At 37.4% G+C, this 23,087-nt stretch overlaps 1 protein-coding gene across 9 annotated transcripts in view; it reads left to right on the top strand.

Annotated features, from left to right (window-relative positions):
- The window catches only part of GRIA4 (glutamate ionotropic receptor AMPA type subunit 4), a 214,567-nt gene that overhangs the window by 136,571 nt on the left and 54,909 nt on the right, over positions 1 to 23,087 (top strand). For 8 of the 9 annotated variants that reach the window (XR_015801344.1, XM_014877675.2, XM_088159421.1 and 5 more), the window contains exons 5-10: positions 3,446 to 3,499; positions 5,444 to 5,602; positions 7,384 to 7,551; positions 9,126 to 9,230; positions 14,506 to 14,616; positions 21,990 to 22,196. Coding sequence is in view for 8 of the 9 variants with exons in the window: in XM_014877675.2 (XP_014733161.1) it covers positions 3,446 to 3,499; positions 5,444 to 5,602; positions 7,384 to 7,551; positions 9,126 to 9,230; positions 14,506 to 14,616; positions 21,990 to 22,196 (804 nt within the window). In the remaining variant the exon portion in view is untranslated. Of the gene's footprint in view, positions 1 to 3,445; positions 3,500 to 5,443; positions 5,603 to 7,383; positions 7,552 to 9,125; positions 9,231 to 14,505; positions 14,617 to 15,921; positions 18,934 to 21,989; positions 22,197 to 23,087 lie in introns of those variants that run through there. The other variant, XM_088159422.1, reaches the window with a different exon arrangement.

Here is a 23,087-nt window from a genome sequence, read left to right on the forward strand (position 1 = left end):
GTTACAAGGAGACTTATGTTCATTGCCTCAATGTCTCTCAGGGCAGAAGTACAGTGAAGCAAAAGGAGATGGTTCAGGTAACAAAAATTCATATCCTGTTTTGTAGATCATCATCTGCAGCTTTGAGTATTTGAGAAAGAAAGGTGGCTGCATGTGTATTTTGGATATTCAAAACTATGACATGTTCACAGAAAGCTATTTCACTAAATAGGCAGATTTTCCCTAAACTATAACCAATTCCCAGTTTTCAAAGTTTGTGTAATCAATAGCTGTAATACTTTCCAAATTCAAAATCAGAATTGTACCCAATCTTGGTTGAAAATAGAAGCTATTACTTCTCTTTTCTGGCTACACAAACAACAGTTTTAGCGTGAAATTCATCTCACTTAACATTAGGGATATAAAATGTAGGTGTCTACAGCAGAGCTAATCCCCATCAACTCTTTTTCTACTCAATGCAGAAAAATAGGCACTTTCAGGGCACAAGCTGTCTAATTAGTTTTACACATGTGCTTTAGAATAAGATGAATAATTTCCTCAAGGTGTCTGCTCTTTCCACTGACTATAAGGGAAGTTAAGACAACTATGTGATATATAACTGTGTACTTGTGTCTCTCACCTGAAGAAACAAGTTTTGAGAGAATACAATGAAAACGTCAAATTTCAGGTTTTTCAAAAATATTATATATTATTCACATCAAATCCAGGAATTCTGAAGTAGTATCTACTTCATTTCAGTAGCATTTCCTAGGAACAAGCACAGAAATAAATCTCAAAAGGAGATTTGCCCAAACTGAGGGTGAATAGATTAAGAACAGTTCTGAGGAGAAAGACTTGGGAGTGTTGAAACTAGATGATCTTTAAGGTCTCTTCCAATTCAAACCATTCTATGATTCTATGATCTTAAATTATGTCAGTCCACTTAATAACTTTCAGGTTGAGATGCTGTATTTATTTTAAAATATTTTTTTTAACCTATATCAGTTTCCCTGTAATGGGGAGGCAAATATTTTCATTACCGTGCCCTGCTGAATGAGTACAGATGTATAAGCTTTATTGGGATTAGGGATCATAATCGTTTTGAAGCCATTAACCCAGCCAGGATTTGAAACTTTGTATTATATGAAAAATTAATTACTTGACAGTATCCTCCTCACGAGTGTTGAGCTTATAGTAGGGAAAGTTGTGACTTCTCTCTCTCTGCCACCCCAACAAAGTGGTAGCAATCACTGATCTGGGAGTTTTATTAAGTCTAAAATTAATTTATATGAAGGGTAACAATCTGGTCATGGCTTGGGTGTTTAGTGTCTTCTGGGATTTTTTGGGTTTATGTTTTCGTTTTTAAATATAAGCACTTTAGCTGTAGATTAATTTAGGGTAAATTTACAGAGGAAATCTCTGAAGGGGTCCCTCTAGAAAGTAAATTCAAACAGCCCCTCTATCCACCAGTTCAGGAGGCATAAACCTCCTGTGAGAGAAGCGGAAAACATTGTTTATTTAGCAAGCAAAGTAATCACAAACGTGGAAAATGAATAATATTAAACAATGGAGCCTCTTGCTGTTCTGAAGAGATGGCAAATTCAGAGAGAGAGAGTCCTTGCCGTGGGTCGCAGCTCAGCTAGCTCAGTCTCTTATCAGTCCCTCCTGTGCTAGAAAATGTCACATCCTGGCCCTGGTGGGCCACAGGTGTGAGCTCCCAGTGTCCTTCTGGGTTTTCAGTCCAGACCAGGGCTGACCAGTTCCAGAAAAAAGACACAGTCTTGGGAAAACTTTCCTTGCCGTAGTTAAGGAGGAAAACCAGGGAGAAAGCCAAGAAAAGCTCCCTGTCTCTCTCGCCCTCTGTCTGTGCTGGAGACAACACAGTCTCACAAACTCTGAGCTTCTTCTCTCCCCCTTCGCTCAGAACCAGTCTTAAAGCTGCAGAACTCAATATCCAGCATAAACAGAAGAGATGATTGGCAATACAAGCATCATAAAGTCCTTCCAGGACACCTATACATATGAAGCAAAGTTTGGGAGAGAGCAAAAGTATAAAAGACAAATTACTTATTTAGATTATTGCTTTGAAGTAATGAAATTACAACAATTCTGACCACATACTTATGCCACATCCCTTGGATTTTCCCATCCATTCTGCTGCAAAAGGGAACTGATTTACTGGAACAGTGGGGTCCAGAATCAAGTATTTCCAAGTCTTAATCTAGATTTAGATAATGGACTCCTGGATGTCTTTGGTCAAAATATTTAGCCTTTCATCAGATTTTCCTAATTTCTAAAATGTGTTTTTATTCACTTTTTACAGCACTGGAAAAAAAGTCTGCAAGGCTTAGTGAATGTTTGTTTTGTCTTTTGAACATGAGATGTGATCCCTAAAGGCAGGAAGTTGTCAATTCTTCAGGCATAGAATTAGAGTTAAGATTTCCAAGTGGGAAAGGAAACAGATCCATAAGCTTCCCGTTACTGAGTAACCTGCACTTCATGGAAAACCTTTGCTTGTGTCTTAGTTATTCTTTTGGAGGGAAACTAAAATGCTTTCTGGAGAGGTAAAAATTTGAGCTGCATGCTGATTTTTTTCTAAATGAGTGGTAGACTATCAAAAATAAAAGTTCAAAGGACTGTGCTGTTAACTGCAAGCTGCATGTTACTGGTAGTAATTTAGTTACTAGTTACTGGTTATTAGTACTGGTTAGTTTCTTTAGTAAAAGTAGCTTTAATCTGCAATGCATCTATTATCACAATTTTCTACTGACAAAATATTACCTCACTTTCTTTTTTTAGCACATTAAATGAGAGTAATTCCATCATAGAAATTGCAATAATATTGATGCAACGTGCAGGTGGACTTAGTTTTTGTCTAAACCCTCTGGTTGATCTTGCCATATCATGATTGTTGCCTTTTCTGCATTGCTTGATGCTATATTTTGGTTAAACACTCAGACAACCTTGCTCTGTCCTTCCCCATGCCCATTCCCAAAGCCTTTAGCATTTTGCTAAGAGCTGAATAACACTCTTAGCATCTGACCACGTCAAGAGCAAACAGCTTTGATCCCAAGAGATGAACCACCAGTTCCATTCATAAATTCTGCACTTATTTTAAATGAAAAAATAAATCACTGGGTAGGCTTTCTAGCTAATGTGAGATCTCCTCCTGAATTTGTACCCATAAATAATTGCTCTATTTGGTCAAATAGTGTATACTACAGTCACATTTTCAATACCGAAGGCTCTCAGATTACCAGTTCATTACTTTACTCACTGTAATTTTAACTTTTCTCCCATTATTAAGCCCCTGGAACGTTATAGCTATATTATTGCAAAAAGACTCCCAACATTATATGACCAGTGCTATATATTTTGGTGAATATCTGGCTTTCTATGAAAACACCTTTATAGAGAAAACAGTATGACATTATTTTCCTTTTTTTGTCTTATTTCTCTCCCACAGATTGTGAGCGTGGGAAAGCATGTTAAAGGATACCATTATATTGTTGCCAACCTGGTAAGATACTTTTCTAGAATTATACCCCTGCTCGGTAAGTGAAACACTCAGTTTTACTTTGAAGTTATAGCACTTCACACAGCATTTCCCATTGTCTCTAATATGTGGTTGTACATAATACATTCTTTATGATGTGTAAAAGAACTTGGATTTCTTACTGCAGCTATCTAGATATGAAGGGCACAGTAATATAATAAGTAATACTCCTAAATTTTATCAAAATCAAGGTAGGAGAAAGAACTGATACGTGCATCTTGAAGCCGAATTAGAATTTACAGAACTACAGTGATTTTTGATTCATCTTTTTAATATTAGTAACATTATTTCTAGAGGTAACTTTCTTACATTCCCCAGGGAGCATTTATTTTCCGGTAAGATCAGCTACTTCCAGTCAAATTACTAGTTCAGTATTTTTACTTTAAGGCTAAACTGGACATTCACACGGCTAATGTTCAGAAGAGGGAAAAGAAAGATCAAATGCAGTATTTTATTATTTAAATGACTCATTCTTTAAGCCAAAATACCTGCCTGGCAAAGCACAGTGAATGTAGGACAGAGTCTAATGCATGCTTTAAACTGTTTTCTTTCTACTCTCCCTCAAGGAATTTTAGTTGACGTGAAATATTTTACTGTGCTTTGCTGCACTTGAACCTTAACTTAGTACCACTTCAGATTATTTTTAAAGCCTCAGGTGTTCCAAATCAGATGTCTGTGCTCTTAGGTCTTATAAATTAGATTTTTTTTTTAGTTCTCCAAGTAATTTTTCTCATGCAAAATAGTCGCTGTAAACAAGGAACTGGATGTTGCAGTAATCTGCTAGTGAGGTATTCAGTGGAGACAGGCACATCTGATCTACTTCAGCAAGGGCACACTTCATTATCTACTGTCTGTTCAATTATGTGGATAATATGATTTCCTGATGTGTCACCTTTTATATTTACTGCCAATATCCCTTAGGACATGAATCAAATCTTAACAAGTGTTTTTCCCCTGGGATACTGGGTCAGTACCCAAGTACCCCACAACTTTTTTCCTAAATATTTCTAGATTTGCGTTTTCAATTGTGTTTTCATTGATAAATACCAACCAGAGGAATTTAAGAAAATTAAAATAAGATACCTCTGAGCTAGCCTTAGACATAGCAGCTAGGAAAGGAGGAGAAAGATTTATGCTTGCTTCTAATTGCTTTAGCAGTTTGTGTTATGCAGTTTATTGAACTTCAGTTCTGTCTCTAAAGGCAAATTCTAGTAAAGAATTGTGCTAAATAGATTAGTCAGAGAAACCAATAGGTCTGGAGATATATGTGCTTTATCTTCTCTTTCAGTGTGTAGGTTCACTCTAGGTTTTCAATATATAACAGATCTAAGAGCTACCACAATCCTATTTAACAGAAGTGTTATTCTGATGTTGTTTTCCTTGTGCAAACAATGAGATCCTCATGTGCTGTCTCTGCCTTCTAATGTCTATTATATTACCTCATTTTCAGCCTAAACAATGAATCCTGGAGTAAATGTATTTACAGAATAGTGTTGTTCATTTTTTAAACATGCAAATAGAGGGATGCGTTTTTTTAAAGCACTAGTACAGGGCTTATTCCAATCTGACAATTTTGATGGAAATTGGATTAAGCCTTTAATATTCTGCAGGCATTTTTCAGTTGACTTGCCAAAGGCATTTCTTTAAAAACTGTCTGCCATTCCCAACAATGTGTTTCTTAGCTGTCAAAACCACCCTAGCAATAATGTGGCAAATTTATTTCTTGGCCTTTTTTTTATTACACAAATGGAATTTATGAATGAAGGTTCAACATTATTCTCTGTTTTTAAATTTTGCCTTCTAATGGAATCCTGCTGTTGTGCATCTTTATTCTGCCATGCTGACCTAGAACAAATTGGACCTGCAGTGGTGTAGGAGGGCAAACAAAATCTTAAATTGATTTTCTAGGGATTCAAAGATATTTCTCTGGAGAGATTTATGCATGGAGGAGCCAATGTGACTGGATTTCAGCTAGTGGATTTCAGTACCCCAATGGTAACTAAGCTGATGCAGCGCTGGAAGAAACTGGACCAGAGAGAATACCCAGGATCTGAGACCCCACCAAAGGTACTCCCTGATGCGAAGCACTACCAAAGATATCACTCCAGTGTTCTAATTTCTGATTGACATTGTTGAATACATGAATGAAGCCTTTTATATTAGGCAGAGGAGAAGGCAGTTGATCTTACTGGCCATGAATCTTGCCTATCCTTACATTTGTATGGTGGAAACAAAAACTGCAACACATTTTGCTGATGTACTTAAATGTCTGTTGTCACTTATTCTCCAATGTCACCCCTTTACCGACAGTGGTTAAAGGTCAAATGCTTAACTGACAATTTAATTTCAGTAAAATTTACATTAATTAGTCTAATTATCTTGATTTCTTTGGAGTGCAGATCTTTGCTGACAGATTAATTCTTCTGGATGAGATATTACTGTAACTGTAAATTTGCTACCTTTAAATTTTCATATGGAGTTTCCTCTGGAAATTTTCCACCTCAAAACCTCATGTAGAAATCACATTCAGGCATGATTTTAAATCTCATTCCAGTGTTTCTCTATCCTAATCCTTCACAGATTGATAAGAAAATATTTCTTAGACATATAATTTTCCTGGCAGGCAAATCATATCACAGCTGTAAATATGACTTCATCAAAGTACTTCTGTTATTATTTGCACTAATGCATACGAGAAGTGCTTGAAAATTGACCACTTTGTGCTGGGCACTGTGCAAAGATATGCAACCAGCCTCCCTGGGACATTGGTAGCTTGGCAAAGCCTAGAGAAAGCGTCAACCTGGGTATTACAAGACCTAGCTATTACAAGACATGGCTACAGAATTCAGTAAAACTCCAAAAATTTATGTTAAAAAAACCAACCAAACAAACAAACCAAAACCAAGGGTTTGGAATGCAGACATCCTCAGTTACTAGTGACAGGAAAAATTCTACCTGTAGGACTACTTGTCACAAAAATAAGATTATTCCATCTGCTTCTGAGAAGTCAGCATGATTAATTGGAATCACACATAATTCATCTAGGGATAACCAAAATTTGAGGTAATAAAGATAAATCATGTCTCAAAGACCTTATAATCTGCAAGACAAAGGAAAGGAAGGAAATTAGATTTGAATAATGAAATTTGAATTTTGGAAGTTAGAGAGCATATCAGTAGCAGCCCTGGGCATGTGAACAACTTTTCCTGATGCATTGTTTTTCATCAGAGGACCATAGTGAGAAAACACCCCTTTGTTTATGTGGCTCCAGGCTAACATCTGCCAAAGACTTGTTCTAAACATTTAATTTGGCGTGTTATCAAGCTAAAGCAGTGTCTGTAGTTAGTGTAGAAACACAGACTGCTCCCAGTATTTATCAGGCAGAGAGCCAACACAGGTTTTCCAATAGGAAGAACCTACTCTTGATCATTCTTACCAGTTCCAGTAGCCTGGATGTCTGCTCATTAGCTGTGCATTTTTTCAGTTATATTTTCGCAGTGAGTTACTGTTTCTTTCTTTTCTTTTGAGTAAGTTGGGTGGATGGGGATATTCTCCATTGTATAAGTCAAATGGAGAAAAAAAAAGAAAAAAACTTGAATATTTCAAGTTTTATTTGGTTGGTTTTTAATTCATTCTTAAGATACAGATTTTTCTATGCTTAGGAAATACAATTTTAAAGCTGCACCTACTGAAATATCCTGCATTTGTCCCTTAGAAAATGCTTTTGATTTTGAGGAGAGCTGTTTTCTAAACAAAGGTATAGAAACTGCTGCATAATGAATCAAACTAGAATTACCTTGAAACAGCAGATTTTTTTTCTGAAGGGCTGTGTTTGTCCATCTATTTAGTATACATCTGCATTGACATATGATGGAGTACTTGTGATGGCTGAAACTTTCCGTAATCTTAGAAGACAGAAAATTGATATTTCAAGGAGAGGAAATGCTGGTGATTGTCTTGCAAACCCTGCAGCCCCATGGGGTCAAGGAATTGATATGGAGAGAACATTAAAACAGGTAAGGGGAGGCTTTAGTCTAGGGATCTTTTAGAATTTTGGGTACCAGTTGCACACCATATGCACAAGGGTAGTAACAGGAGAGGTAAAATTATTTTTTACTTGGAAATTGGAAGCAGCTTGAGCTATTCAGGTTGTTCTGATTTGTAAGCTGGAATGAAGGCAGAAAGGAACTACTATTTGAAGCTACTGTTAGATCTTTTGAGATAGCTGGAACTTCTTCCGCTGAACTGCTGAATTCATTTGTTACTATTGCAAATAACCTGGCTGTACAGATATTGTCATTTAAGGAAAAAGGTATAACCACATAATATAACCTTTCAAATGTTTCTGTCGTCTTCAATAAAAGTAGACTTCTCCCAGGGAAATCACATAGGTAGTTTTGGGTTTGGTTTTTTTCTTTAAAAAGAAATAACCCAGAGCTATGGATTATTTCAGGATTTTGAATTCCTGATGAATATGGATGCCTAGAAAGTTCCAGATCTCTGTCAAGATGATTTAGCCTTTCCTTTGAATGGGACAGTAGAGAAAATAAGAATCCTGCAGTAGAATTTAAATCATTGCAAATGAGCAGACTCCACTCAGGAGAAGCTGCTGAGGAGAAGTGACTGCTGACAGAGCTGGCAGCTCTGTGCCTGGAAGCCAAGGTTTCAGTCCTGGAGAAAAATCAGCAGATAGAAATGGACATAGGGAAAGAGTAAGTGGTTTCAAGCCACATCCTGACTCTTAGGGAGAGAAATAAAGCATTTTGTATGCTTCACATATTCTGTGCAGATGAACATATCTGTAACAATTGAGGCAAACATTGTCAGGCTTCTGTGTTCAGGCAGACAGCATGAGACTTCAAATTCTGCCAAAGAGGTTTTCATGGCCAGATCCTGATAAAATCAAAGCCAGCAGCAATATGGCCATGACTTCTCTGGGACAAGCACCACAGCTTGGGTATCCTTCAGTGACACAGAGAAAAAGTGTTCTAGTTTCAGCTGAGGCATGGGTGGTGGGAAACTGCCACAGCCAATAGTAAGGCTTCACGTCTAGCCCTCTTCATTCTAATGCTTTGAAAACACCCTTTTCAAACCCTGTCCACATCAGCCCTGTATCATCTTCCATGATAGTAAACTGCTTTGCTGGGGCTAAGGTTGTTGTCAAGTTGACCTTGATGAGCCATATATACTCAATTTGTACATTTAATCCACCAGAGTGGGAGCTAAAAAGACATGTGAGCTCAGGCCAGACTTCCTTTAGGTTTTTTCATATGACTCCAGGAGCAATAAGAATAGTTCTCTTTAGAACCTGCAGCTGGAAAGTGTTGAGTTGCAGAGCATGAATGAAGAGAAGGTCCACTGTGTGTCTTTGTTAGCAGTTAAATACTGACATAGTTAAGCCTGTTTTCAGCACGGTTTGATGGGAAAAAGAATATAAAGAAAGTAGCCAACTTTATTTCTTTGAACTGTTCTATAGTAGTGTTTCTATGGTAATCTGAGGATGTAGCCAGGATAACTTGCACTGCTCTGTGACATTTGAAATAAAGAGCATGAGACTGTATCCTCACAGTGGTTTTTCTTCCATTTGTAGGTTCGAATACAAGGTTTGACTGGAAATGTTCAGTTTGACCACTATGGTCGCAGAGTCAACTACACCATGGATGTCTTTGAGCTGAAAAACACTGGTCCTCGGAAGGTATGTGCTGACATTGTCATATAAATGACTTGTGTATGATGAAATGGTTATGCAAACTTATATTAAAGTGGACTCTGCAGTTTTGAAAAGGTATAATACATTGAGTCCATGGGTATTTCGGTGAGAGCAGTTTTTAGCTGCGTTTTCTACTAGATTCTATTATTCAGTGCCTCAAATTGGGGAACACAAAAACAAGTGTGCATCTTGGAGTGGTGGGATGTTAGTCAGTCAAGCATACTAATGAAAACCAGCTGGATGATATGTTGCTAGGCTGCTGGGTGATGGAAAATGGTCAGAATAGTCAGAATAGTTGGTATTTCTTGTATCTTATCCCAAAATTTCTTTCTTGAAAATTGCTTGCATTTTTAAGCAAGTTGATTTGTACATTCTGTGTAAACATGAACCATAGGCTGTAACTAACACAAGGCTTTTAAGGATGAAAGGACAGAAGAAGAGAGGAGAGGAAGAGAGAATGGCCTGAATACTTACATTTTCTGAATTTTATTGCAGTATCTAATCCTGTGTTCTTGATTGCTTGTAAGCAAATTCACATTAATACATGTCTAAGCAGATCCTTCATATCTGAATGCTCATTATCACTCAGCCTAATCACTTTGAAAAGATAAGCCTGGGTACTTTGTTGATCCTTTCTCTTCTCTGCTGAAGTTTGTCCATTTATCATAGTATAAAACATTTAAAAACAGAAAATGTACTCAGGCTCAAGGATTTTCTTCTTTTTTTTTTTTGTCATTGGGGCCTATTTTGTTTGTGAGGTTGTCAGAACAAGAAAAGGGGGCAGGTGATGGTGAATAGGATACTCATGGCTGCTTGAGTAGGGCCAAAACAATCAAGATTGAGTTAAACAGTCCTCTGCTGTTGGCCAGAAGTGACAAGCACAGTAAATAGTACCACAGGTGAACTGTGGGTCCCTGGAGACAGTTACCTGCCACAGTGCTGAGGAGGCAGAGTGTTAAACTGCAGACCCAGGGCAGAATTACACACTTGGATGAAAAAATTGCCACTATATCACAGTATGGAGCCCTAGACCAAAGCAAAGCATGTGCCTGCATATAAGGCCTATTGGTGCAGTTGTCTTTTGAAAGTGTGACAGATGGCTGAAGAATAAATTGGGAAAGGTGAGTTTGTCTTTCCTCTCATGGGAAGTCCACTGTCTTGTGCCAGAAAATGTGTCTGGTCTTGCTACCAGCCCTGCTTCCTTCCTGTTCCTGCGCTGCATCATTGGCAGCCAGGAGGATATATGGGTGGCTGGGGTGCACTAAGGAAACTGTGAATTATGCCCTTTCCATCCCCTATTCCCAGTTGTAAAGGAGGGAAGGAAAGGTGCAAAGAGATGTGTTTAATTAGGTCACAACTTCAGTAAATCTTTAGGGAGTTTGCTTGCCAGCAAACTTTAGAAAAAAGTTGTTGTTTCAACCTTTGTCATCTTTTACGGGAGAGGTGTCTGTCTGGCACCACTGCAGGGATGTCCACATGCTCTCTTCCTGCCTGCAGTTTAAGGGGAGGGTGATTGCAAACAGAGGAGCTATGTCTGTGCTGTGCTAGAGGCCCAAGGTGCTTTTCTTACCTTTCAGTCATGCCTTTCTGCTACTCCTAACTCATTACCTTTATTTGATATGATAAGTCATAACAGCTTTGACAGACTGGTACTTACAAGAATTTATTTCTCATGTATTAGATAGTGCTTTATATATGATCATTGGATCAGTTCTGTGGTCTAGCCTGACAAATCTTGTATAATATGTGAGAAATTACTCTACTTAATTGAACTGAGGCCTTCAGTATTAATGTCTTCTTCTCATGTCCAACATAACATGACTTATGAGTCACCTAGCACTATCCTTTCAAAACTGCCTCTCCAGTCAGAGTAATGCATGGCTCTAATCTTTAGAAAAGTGATTTTTGTTGCCCACAGCTTTAAATATGTGAAGAGATCATTTAAAAACTGCACAACTACACAGAGGCAGACTTCCACATAATTTCATAAAATGGGAAATATTACCCTATACTCATGTTAGTTTCATTCATGCAGAACTTGTTACTTGGTTCTTCTCTGCAAAGCAGAACCAAAACCTGCTGGTAAGGAGAAAGGGTAGGAGGAAAAGGATCACAGAGATGTAATGGAATGGCTTCTATGTCTGGAGGGTTGTGACCAAGTGACACAGGCTTTTTTCACTGCTGCACAGGGACTGGACCAGAGGCAATGAGAACAAACTGAAACACAGGAGGCTCCTTCTGAACATTAGGAAATACTTTTTTATGCTCCAAGAGTGACCAATCATTGCCACAGCTTGTGCAGGGAGGTTGTGAAGTCTTCATCCTTAGAAACATTCAGAAGCCACCTAGACACAGTCCTGACCAAATGACTTTCAGAGGTCTTTTCCCAGCTCAATAACTTAATTGTGTCATTCACCATGCATCCTATCACCAAAATTAAAAAAAAAAAAATGAAAATATAAAGTAAACACAGCATTTACATTACATTACATGCACAAGGCAGTTGAAGATTTGGCTTCTGAATTTCAACCCGGCAAAATGAAAATTAAATATCAAAATGTTTGAGTTCTTTCTTGCCCTCAGTGGCTTGTGAGCTTCCACAGTATCACTTCAGTGGTTACTAAAAGGTGCACAGGCCTTCAGAAAGGATACTATTCATTCAAATGCCAAACTGTTATGTCAAATTTACTTTGAAGCAAATATTTTTGCATTTTTTTTCCTAAAAGATAAATTCAGCTCCTGTGTAAGTGGATGCAACTGCTATGAAGTTCAATTGCAACCCAAATAGAATTGGAGGTACTTTTATAGCTAAATTCAATCCTAGCTTTTGAGGAGTTTTTTTCCTTGGGGAGTTGAGGTATTTATGGGAAAGCATACTGTTATTTCGAGCTCTCAAAGTGACTGTGTATCTCTACACTTTTATGCAAGTGTCATGACATATCTTTCATCTAGTTCCAAAGTTACTTTAGTGCAGGTTTGCACCTAACACATACTAGCTCACACCAATGCACAAAAGCTAAAATTCCTTTAAAAGATACTTGTCATTTCTCAAATAATGCCTTTATCTCTGTCTGAATTTCATATGGTACTTATTTCTGTAGCACAGTACATCATTCATTTTCTGCTTTCCTTCTGAACTTTATAGAGGTGAAGGATTGCACAATGAAAAATCATTATTCACTATCATAATAGTTCCCCAAACTGCCAGATTTTGGTGTACATGTGTTGCCTTTAGCTGGTCACAGTTTTTTGACAAGAACTCCACATTTTCAATAATCAGTTGTATCTGTGGCTGTATGGCTGTCTGGCTGAAAGAGAATATTTGTTAGCAGTGCATACTACTAGGAAGAAAACCTTCCTCTCCACTATATCAACACTGCTGACACTTCCTGTTAGCTGCAGACACCTAAATCAAGGCTCCAGTGCTGCAAGAGCAATCACAAAAATAAAAGGAATATTTCAACTAAATATACCAGAACTTGTGCATGGACAGTTTGTGCTTGTTTGCTTCACTAATAGAAAAAAAAAAAATCACCCATGTTCAGTCAAACTGCTCTAGGGACTGTTAAAATTACTTGCCTCCATACATTTTTTTCCAAGAAGGAAATTAATGAAATAGTAAACATAAAAAATCAAGAGGAAGGTTGACTATTTTAATAAAATGCAGAATATATATATATATATAATGCATATGAGACAGGAACCAGAAGCACTCCCCTGCTCTTTTAGACTCTCATATCACATCACTGCATTGAGCTGAACATGTCATGGAGACAGAATCCTATGTGATGGTGAATTTAATCAGGGTTCTACAGTAGTGTTGGAAATAATATTGACTACATAACTGATTTGATCATTTAGCCGGTTTCCATCATACTGAAATTTTTCATCCAAGGCACAGAGTGTCCTTTGGTCCTGATAATTACATTGAAGCTTTGCCTGGAGCCCACTTTCCACTATCTTCTAGTAAGATAGACAAGGCATTCCTCTCTCCCCGTTCTCGGTCTCATGAACTCCTAATTAATCAAGGAAGGGGGCAAGGGGCAGTTGCTGCTGACTCGTCCCCAGGTGCTGCCGGAAACTGAGCTGTGTCTGGTTGAATTGCATCTCTCTGAAAGAAACATTTAAAATCATGTGTCTGTTAAATCATGCTGGGAAGAAAGATCAGTCTCCCAATTCATTAGGCTCTCAGCAAGGGAGCCCCCTGAGGTGGGATTAGAACACTCCTCTACTGACACGTTTGTGCTCATGTTGTCCACTTGACATGGAGCTGAGCGCTGTCACTGCTAGGTCAGAGGAAGAAGCCCCAGCAGCCTTGTCAGAAGATGCACAGACAGCCACAATTTATCTGCAGAAAAGAGAATGGGAAAGAAGTGGGAAAAATAGGTTTGGGGGTTTTCCTCCATGGGATTACGAGAATGACTGATTCAAATCTGCCTCTAGAGAAGTCCATTGCCAACAGTGAACAAAGGCAGCTGTTTTAACTTAAAGCTGCTCAGGAGAGGGTTATGGCAGCCTAAATGCAGCCAAGAAGAGAAAAACCTGATTTGTTCCACTTCCTTGTAGGCACTTCCCAGAGATATATTTAGGAAGAATTCAGTCTCACCGTGCTTTACAGTCAGCGGGAAAAGCAAGCACCTTTCTTGGAAGGATGCTTATCCTGCATGAGCTGAGTCACTGTCTGCTGGTACTGTCTGTCCTGTGAGTGTAAAGAAAGCGTAAATAACAGGGCTTCTAATGTAGGTACTAAAAGGTCAGTGATAGCAGTTAAGTGGAACAAGCCTGGTATAAATCCCGGAGCTGGGCTCTCCTGGGAAGCCCATGATGGAGCAAGAAATTGAGATCAGCCATGGGATTGCAAAACTGTCATCCAAATGTCTTTCATTCCGCTGTCGAAGACCAAAAGATCTGGAAGACTAACAAATGAAAATATTCTTGTGAGGAGAAAAAATTCTTTTATTTATGCCCAAGGAAGCCTTCAAGCTAATGAAAATAGGATTTACCTTGTGTCTCTGATTGAAGTAGGCAGCCCAGATCATGCAGGAACAGTGAAGTGGAGGGTGACACCAGATCTGTCTCTGTGCAGCAGGGCTGCAAGGTGTTACACCCAAAGTGATAGATGCATACTCCTGTATCTAACGTGACAGCACTTCCTTTGGACAAAACCATCTTTGGATCATGCTGCTGTTCTTAGTTGTTTATATTTGTAGATCTGCAGAATCTAGACCTTACTGCAAATTATATACATTTTATTTTGCAGGTTGGTTATTGGAATGACATGGATAAATTAGTTTTGATTCAGCATGAACCTACACTTGGAAACGACACTGCAGCCATTGAGAATAGAACAGTAGTTGTCACTACAATTTTGGTAAGGTGTTTCTTTTTTTAATACTTATACTGGTGTGTGACACAATCTGATTTCTAGTTATGATCTAATTTAGTCTGCCAGTTCCTAGGTTAGTGGGAGGATGAGAACCATAAATCTTAATTATATTGACTGTCATGTCTGCACAAATTTTTTTTTAGTATGTATTTAATATAATGATTCACTTGGAATCAGGTTTTAAAAATTGAGTTGTGATAATTTTTTTCTTTTATTCAGACTTTTCCATTTTTTACTAAAATAAGTCTCAGAGATATGAATTCTTACAATCTCTAATTGATAAATCTTGACTCACAAGGAACCAGAAGAAAAGAAAAACGCAAAACCTTTAAAAGACAGAATAGAGCAGAGGGTATAAAATGAGATTATTGTAATGCCATTTTCTCTTTTTGTTGGTAAATTATAAACTCAATAATTGACTTTAGCAAGAGGTAAAATTCTAAGTAGTATGGTTCAGTGAGCCAGTCAAAACTGGATTATCTGCTGTTAATTGTGAATGAAAACATGAATTTAATAGGTGCATTCTTAATGTGTTTATTCAGAATTGCAGTAAAATTTCCATTTTAATAAAAACTACATAGATTTGGACTTTGATTTTCCAGGATTATTGTGTTTTTAGAGTTGTTGCAAAGGAGAATGAGTTGCTTCATTCATTTACATTTTTAATTCACAGTTTTTCAAAGTGATTGTTTCTTACAAATCTATATTTTAAGCAAAATATTTAACATTTTTCTCTCTGAAGTCAGACATGCCCTTTAAAGCTGATGTTTATCAAAGCCAACTGGCAAAGGGTGACCTTTACATGACCGCTTTTAAGATTTTACATCTCAGTTCACTGCCCTTTTCACCTGCTTCATTTAGACAAGACATGTTAACCCAATAATTTGTGTCTCAAATGGGAAGGAATATTCTGTAGGTGTTATGAAGAAATAATTTTTCTAACTGAATACAGAGTTTAAAGTAATCCAAAGGAAAGCTTCAAGACATTTTCTAACTAAAAATGCAGTTAATTGCCAGATTTTCAGCACTGTGTATCAGTATTTATGCTTTAAGTATGTCTTAAACAAATCTCCTGTTAAAGGTTATCACTCCAGGATACAAAACAAGCAAACTACTATAGAGGAAATCAGAATGTAACTCCTAACCAAATTGTGTAACTTTTAATTTTATTTTTGCATGGGAAATTTTAAATATATGTATCTTTTTCCTAAAAAAAAAAATAAAAAAAAAAATAAATAAAAGACTCGGTAATGGAAAAAATATACTTCAGTACAGTCCTCCTCTTTTCAGCCTCTGATGAAGAATCCTATTTTAAGAAATTGATCAAGGAAGAAAAGAGTCCCAAGATGCTGCGAACATTCCTAACTAAGGCTCAAGTATTAACCACCAGTCTAGTAACATTGAGCTAATTTTTCCATATGGATTACTGTTCCTCTGACTGGATGACCAGGCACTGAACCACCAAGAAAAGTTCTGTGACTAATCTGAAATGTCTAGAACAGATGATGTTAACCTTCAACTTTGCCAAGCTGAGAAGAGAACGATGTGAATTACAAGCTTTCAGTCGAAATTTTCCTCTCAAACCAATCCTGATACCTTTGACTGAAGCTCTCACACATGAATACTGCAATTTCCATAAATAGCTCCAAGCTTAGGAGAAGCGAGTAAAATATAATAATGAAAAGTAATAGAAAAGGTTTCTGTTCACCAGAAAGGGAAAAAAATGAAAACAAGAAAGCTTTTAAAATGTGTTATCTTGCCTGTCCTGTTTTCATTGAAGCATTTTGATGTACATAATAAATGCTTTCTTCAAAAGAACTTTTCCAGCCCCTGTATTGAAGGGACTGGTGGGATCATTTGCAAAACCAAAAAGCTGAATTAATATTCCAAAGCATGCCCTGTGTTTATGCAGCATGTCATTTTTTGATAAATGCAATTAATTGAAAGCAGCATAGCTTCTTGACTAGAACTGTCCCCTTTCCATGTTTCAAAATCACAGTGCAAGAGAAATATATTGGAATTTGGTTTGAATAAGAATATATGGTGAATTCTGCCTTATCATGCCCACCTCCAATGTACTCCTCTGGGAGCTGCACACGTGATGCTGAAGGCAGAATAGAACCATGATTCTTAATATTGGCCTGCTAGGACAATGTGTTTAGCATCTGCAAGCATATGATCACACACACAAAGAAAAGAAATGTTTAACTAGAATAACTTTCAGAGTCCTGTTACTTTTCTCTTCTTTGTTATGTTGCAAATGCCACAGAGACTTTTTTCACCTCTTCACTGCCCTCTTCATGTTGAAGGGAGGTTGAACCATTGTAGATGACACATTTAATTTTAGTTGCATGCATATTTTCCAACATTAAACTGAAAAGCTTCTGCAAGCAGTGCTGTCAGACTTTTGAGTCTTCAAGGACAGATGTCATGGCAGCATAGGAAAAGCTTACAGGTTTTCAGCATGGCTCACTTTAATTTTTGCCTAAAGCCAAATAGCAGAAGTTGATTTGTCCTCTGTTTCTTCAGCTTTTATGTGTCTATGTTTAAGTTTGCTGTAGTGTGGCTGTATGGCTGTTGCACAGAAACTGCAGTATAATGACTTAGCTCTGCACTCAAAGAACTTAGTACAGCGTTTTCTACTAGGCAAAATGTTTTCCTCATTTGTGACACAGTGAGAGCATGTAGAAGTTATTTTACATTTTTGGTTTAGGCTCTCAGCCTATCCCCAGTTAGCTGTGTGGTGCAGTAGCAGCCCAGAGAGAAGAGGCAGCAGGGGCAGTTGTTGTTCTTTACCAACTGCCATTTATAGTTCCTATTCTGCACCTCGTGATGCACAGCCTCCTGCACTCTGGGAAGGACAGATTTCCTACTTGTGCAGAAGCGTTCCCTTTGGGGTGGGATGGTAACACCTCCAAATGCACAGTAGGCTCATTGCATGACTGGAGAAGGGATGCTCTTTGCAGCCTTGCTCTAACACTAAGGTAAACACCTTGTATAGTTAGGGAGAATGATCATCTCTAATTTAGCAGGTTCAGAAATATGATCACAAGTTGTTGAGGTAGAATTTAGGGAAGCAGGCTTAGAAGACTAATCCAAACTCTCCAATACCTTTCATGATACAGCCAACTCTGTACTTAACTCTGAGACTGCAAAACGTAAAAATCACAAAATTCCTTTAAAACCAAAGCTTGATGATAAGCTGCATCTGCATTGTGGCTTACAGTTCAATATCTTAATGAGATATCCTTGGTCTTGGCAGATTATGTTTCAAGGGCAGGGTCCAGTTCACAAGCAAGTCACCTAGATGTGGATGACTTTACAAAGGGTATCAATTCAGTTGCATTCAGTGACATTTAAGATGCTCTAGGATATACAGTCTGTCCCCCATTTCTTACACTGGCAGAGTGTCTCATGCTGTATATGTGACCTCTCACTCTGAATGTTTTAGCCGGTGTATATACTTTTTCAGGCATGTGGAGAAAGTTTTGCCCCAAGTGTATAAGTCCACAAAGATTTAGAAATTGGTTCAGTGGCCCATAGGTGGCCTTATACTGAGGTTATCAGACCTATCTGTAAAGGGCAAGCACAAAGCACCTGCAGAACAGCACCTTGGGGTCAAGCTGGTCACCTTAGGGCATCTAAGATGATAGGCAACTTTCATGAGGTGACTGAGAATCATCATCACTGTTTTGACTGATGTACTCTTGATGGAGTCTTACCTCAGAAATTCTAATTATAGCCTTTTTTCACATAATAGAAAAATATTTTTTAATTAGAAACTTTATTAATTAAATTCTTCAATAGACTGGAGAAAAAAATGTAGTTTGTTGCATGAAAATAATAAAGACTTCAAACCGAATCCTGGACACTTTATTCAGAAGAAGAAAAAAAAAAGTCACCAAAAAAAACTTCCATTGACATTTACAAAAGTTTCTTTCAGAATAAAGTGTGATAATGTGTCCCACTTCTGTTCTAAAAATCAGAAATTTCCTTGCACAGATATTTGTCACTTCTACAAATTATTTTTGCAATGATGAATGTTTTGAAATCCACTTTAGAATAGGAAAACCAAGTTTAGATCTGTTTGTTATCTGGGTTAGTTACTTTGTCCGACTTCCCTTATAGTATAAATCATCAGTTGTGAGCATTAAACTGTACACATGGACTTGTGGCAATGTGGTGGAATGATTGTTTACATCTATAAAGGTAATTGTTGCAGACATCAACTTGTATTTGCAAATGTTAAGTATTGTTATGGAATTGTGAATTATATAAGTAAAGCTTGCACCATTTCAAATATCTGTTCTGTGCTAGTCATTGGTCATTTCAATGTGGACTTTTCCTTGATTCACTACCCCATAGTGTACTCTTAAGCAGCTGAAATCTTGCAAATATTGCAGTATTAAACCTCATTCTAAGTCAGATGTGTGTTTTATATCAGTAGGTTAAAAACGCATAATCCAAAAATACAATAAGCACAAAGATGGTGGGGAGAGATAATCTTTCTGTTAGACAAGATGTTATAACTGGAAACAATGAAAATGTAGGCTATACTTTTATGTTTTCAGCTATTTCAGCTGATTTAATAGAAGATATTACCTCTCCACAGGCGACTTGCATCTCTTGAATTTTTAGATTACCATGATTACACTAACATTACTACTAACTTCGTAAATGCTATTGCAATGGATTGTACAGAATAGAAAGCTATTTTTAGTGCCACACATAGAAAAGACCACCAAGATATGGCTAAGTACATGATCAGTTCAGATATTTCATGACTTCACAGTGTGACCTTGAAAGTTCATCTGTGTAAGTTACTTGTTAGCAAACCAGTAAAACTTGCATTTCAGTGTCTTTGTATTATAACAACTGAAAACCTCATCAATTTGAAACACCCTCAAAGTCTGAAATGGACAGGATTTAAAACTAGGGCTACTATTTGATTTCTTTTTTTTAGAAACAGTCTTTATCAGAAACTCACATGTAATCCCACCCACATTCCCCCATCAAATTCTACCTTGAAAATATATATTTGATTAATTGGCAGGTAAAATAGGCACAATAATTGAAGAGATATAAAATAGGTTAGAAGGGAAAGATCAACATAGTAAGCAAATGGTAGGAGGTGTTGCTGTTATCTTTAATTGTACCATTTCACACTGGCAGATCATACTCAGTTGCTGCTTCTTTGAAAGCAGTCACAGCAAGGCATGCTACCTTACTCTATAAGATAATTGCATTACAAAAAATGCTCCCTGCTGTATTTTGCTCTAAATCGGTGAAATCAGTGTAAGAAGGGGAGGTGGATGGGGAAGAGAACCAATGTGGTTCCTCCAAGTACCCAACAGATCCCTGTCAGATCTTGGTGGTCACTCCACTGGATGGGATGGCCTCTGCTTGTACCTACCAAGGGCACTATTGGGCCACCCCACTTCCCTTCTCAGTGTTCCCTCACAGAACTCCTGGGTAGGGGAGCTGAAGTTCACTCAACTTTTAACAGAAAAAATGAGACATCTGTCACTTGGCTTTGCTGTGCAGAAACTGTTAAAATGCTTTTTTTGCAGCAGCTCTGCCAGTGGTGAGGTGCAGGCAGAAGCACAGCGTCTGGGTTTTGGAAGAAGGAGCAAGCTGATGTGGCATACTCTGTGCCTGTCTCCTTCGAGTCCACAGCCAGAATTATCTCCTGGTGTGACTCTAATTGCATGCCTTTGGCTGGGGATTTATGGCCAAATCAGAAGAGCTAGAAATCACTATCTCTGGTCTTTGGAAAACAAAATTGCTTTTGAGGTGCAGCAAGCAATGTAGCTGAAGCTTGTAAGGAGAGTTCACAAGTGTAGGACAGTGGACAGACTTGGTTGCCCTTCTCACAACCACTTGGCTGAATCACAGACAGGAAGGAGTTCTTTTCACCTCTGTTTATTTAAAACCTTTTTGTCTGCAATAACATACATGGAAAGACACAAATTTTGACTTCTCTCACATGAGCAAAAAGCCTTTGTGAGGGCGGAACATTTTATACACATGGCCAAAATACTTCAGAACATCAAGAACTACTGCACAGATCAAGATCTCCCTGCTTTTCTCCCTCTCTCTCTCTCTAGAAGACCAGTGGTTGAGATCAAGGTGATTTAAGTAGAGAAAGTTGCAGGCTGCTGGTAAAAACCAGCAGATTTCCTTTGAAGATGCAAACTCTCTATACAGGCAAAGGCATTGCACTGCATTCATGTAATACCACCTAATAGAGGTTACAAAATTGTTGCTTACAGATGATGTTCTTGTTTCAGTGAAGCAGACATTGTTGCACTACATGTTTAAATTTATTTTTATTTTTGTACTAATATTTGTAAGAAAAATGTGAATAGGGCAGAGTACCATGAAGGTTAGTGTCAAAAGACCAATATTTGCCAGGGATAGCACAGAGAAAACTTAAGTTGCCAGTATTTTGTGATGTAAATTCAAACAAAGGGCGACATAAGTCACCCTTTATATTAGACAAATATTTCATGTGGAACTGGCTTTGCATATGAATTATGTGAAGTGATTTAAAACACCATCAGAAAATATCGTTTTACTTAATAATTTCTAAAGTCTGAATTCACACAGAGCTAAAAAGAAAAATTACCTTGGTTTCCCAGTTGTGTAATGTTCACTATTGTGATAGTATGGTTTATACAGGGAATGCAAGATTCACTCTTCAAGACAGGTTTTACTCGTTTTCAATGGCACTCACTGTTCCAAAATATCTGGTACTTCTTTTTCATACAACATGTAAAGTCACTGTCAACTTAATACCATTCTTGTCCATGCATATCACTGAAGTTCATCCTAAACAACCTTGCAGAATCTGTACTGTTTATTTTAAAAGGAAGATGCATATTTCTTTGGGAATGTATTTCTATATTCTCACTAAAATGTATGTAGCCTCTTAGGAACTTTTCACTCTAAACCTCAAGAAAGGAAGTCTCTGCATCTCAAATTACATAGGCACTGTGTTAGAGGATATGCTTACTCACTGAAGTCAGAAGTCTACACTGTACCTTCATGATCTCACAGTCCTTTGCACTGTATAGGCCCAACCTCTATTCATGCTTTAAATTTAGCATATTCTGCATTAAGGTCTTCCATTTAAAAGAAAATAAGGTTGATAATTCTTGTGAAATGTATAATCCAAATTAATGTAAAGAGTATACCTTGCCAGAAGGATTTCTGTTAATACATTTTAATTTAAATGTGCTAATACTGTCCATGAACTTTTTATAAAGTGTGTGTTGTTCAGTCAGTTCATGACGTTTGTTTTTTTCAGACTATATTCGGTACACTTCTCCTTTACAGTTCTACTTCTTTCATTATAGGAAGCCCCATATGTTATGTTCAAGAAAAACCATGATACGTTTGAAGGGAATGACAAGTTTGAAGGATACTGTGTAGATCTGGCATCAGAAATTGCAAAACATATTGGTATCAAGTACAAAATTGCCATTGTTCCTGATGGAAAATATGGAGCAAGGGATCCAGAGACAAAAATCTGGAATGGGATGGTGGGAGAACTTGTTTATGGGGTAAGCATACCAATTTTTGAAGCAGGATTTAATTTATCATATTATAAGTCATAAAATAGGAACTATATGTGCATTTTATTTAATCTTGGGGTCACAGAAAAGAAACAGAATCTTGTTTCAGATCTGTGTGTTTTCACTTATTTTCAAGATAAAAGTTAATAGCTTCATGCAAATTCTACTATTTATTCAACTAGTACCTTGAAACATTAAAATATCCATAGTTTGTACATCCCTTAAAAATTCATTAATATTAGAGACCATTTATTCCTGACACACTGTAAAATTTGGTTGGGAAGAATTTCACTCATTAATTCATTTTCATGGAATGGTGGACAGATCTTTTTAAAAAGATGGGATTCTTGGTCTAGTTTGAGAAATGAAAAATCCACCATCATACATCGCTACAGATAAGTACATAATTAGGCAATTCACGATGAACACAGACTTTTAAGATGACCATCAATAAAATAAAATTTAGGAGCAAACCCGGTAAGTTTAACAATTGAGAACATTATGTTATAATGTTAGAATGATCTGGAGAAGGATTCTTCAGAATACCATAACATTTAGCAATTCTGTTGACACAAAATTCCAATATTTAAAGAAAATAGCTCCAACGAACCTAAAAAAATATTTGCAATATCTAGTGTTACCAAAAGTAGCAAAACTCAGATCTGAGCTTACTGATGACTGCAGTGGCTGGTATCTGCACTGAAAACAGTTCAGAATTCTTACAGACACTTTTCATTTCAGTGATGGAATAAAAAAAAATATTCCTCAAACTACTCAGATGTGAATATTTCCACCCATGAACTCATAACATGCCTCATCCTCCCCATAAAACAATTCCTGCATACCAGTTGATCCATCCCCAGTTGCATTTTTCACAAT

This window comes from Sturnus vulgaris, chromosome 2, assembly GCF_052056855.1.
Source record: "Sturnus vulgaris isolate bStuVul1 chromosome 2, bStuVul1.hap1, whole genome shotgun sequence".
Lineage (NCBI taxonomy): Eukaryota > Metazoa > Chordata > Aves > Passeriformes > Sturnidae > Sturnus > Sturnus vulgaris.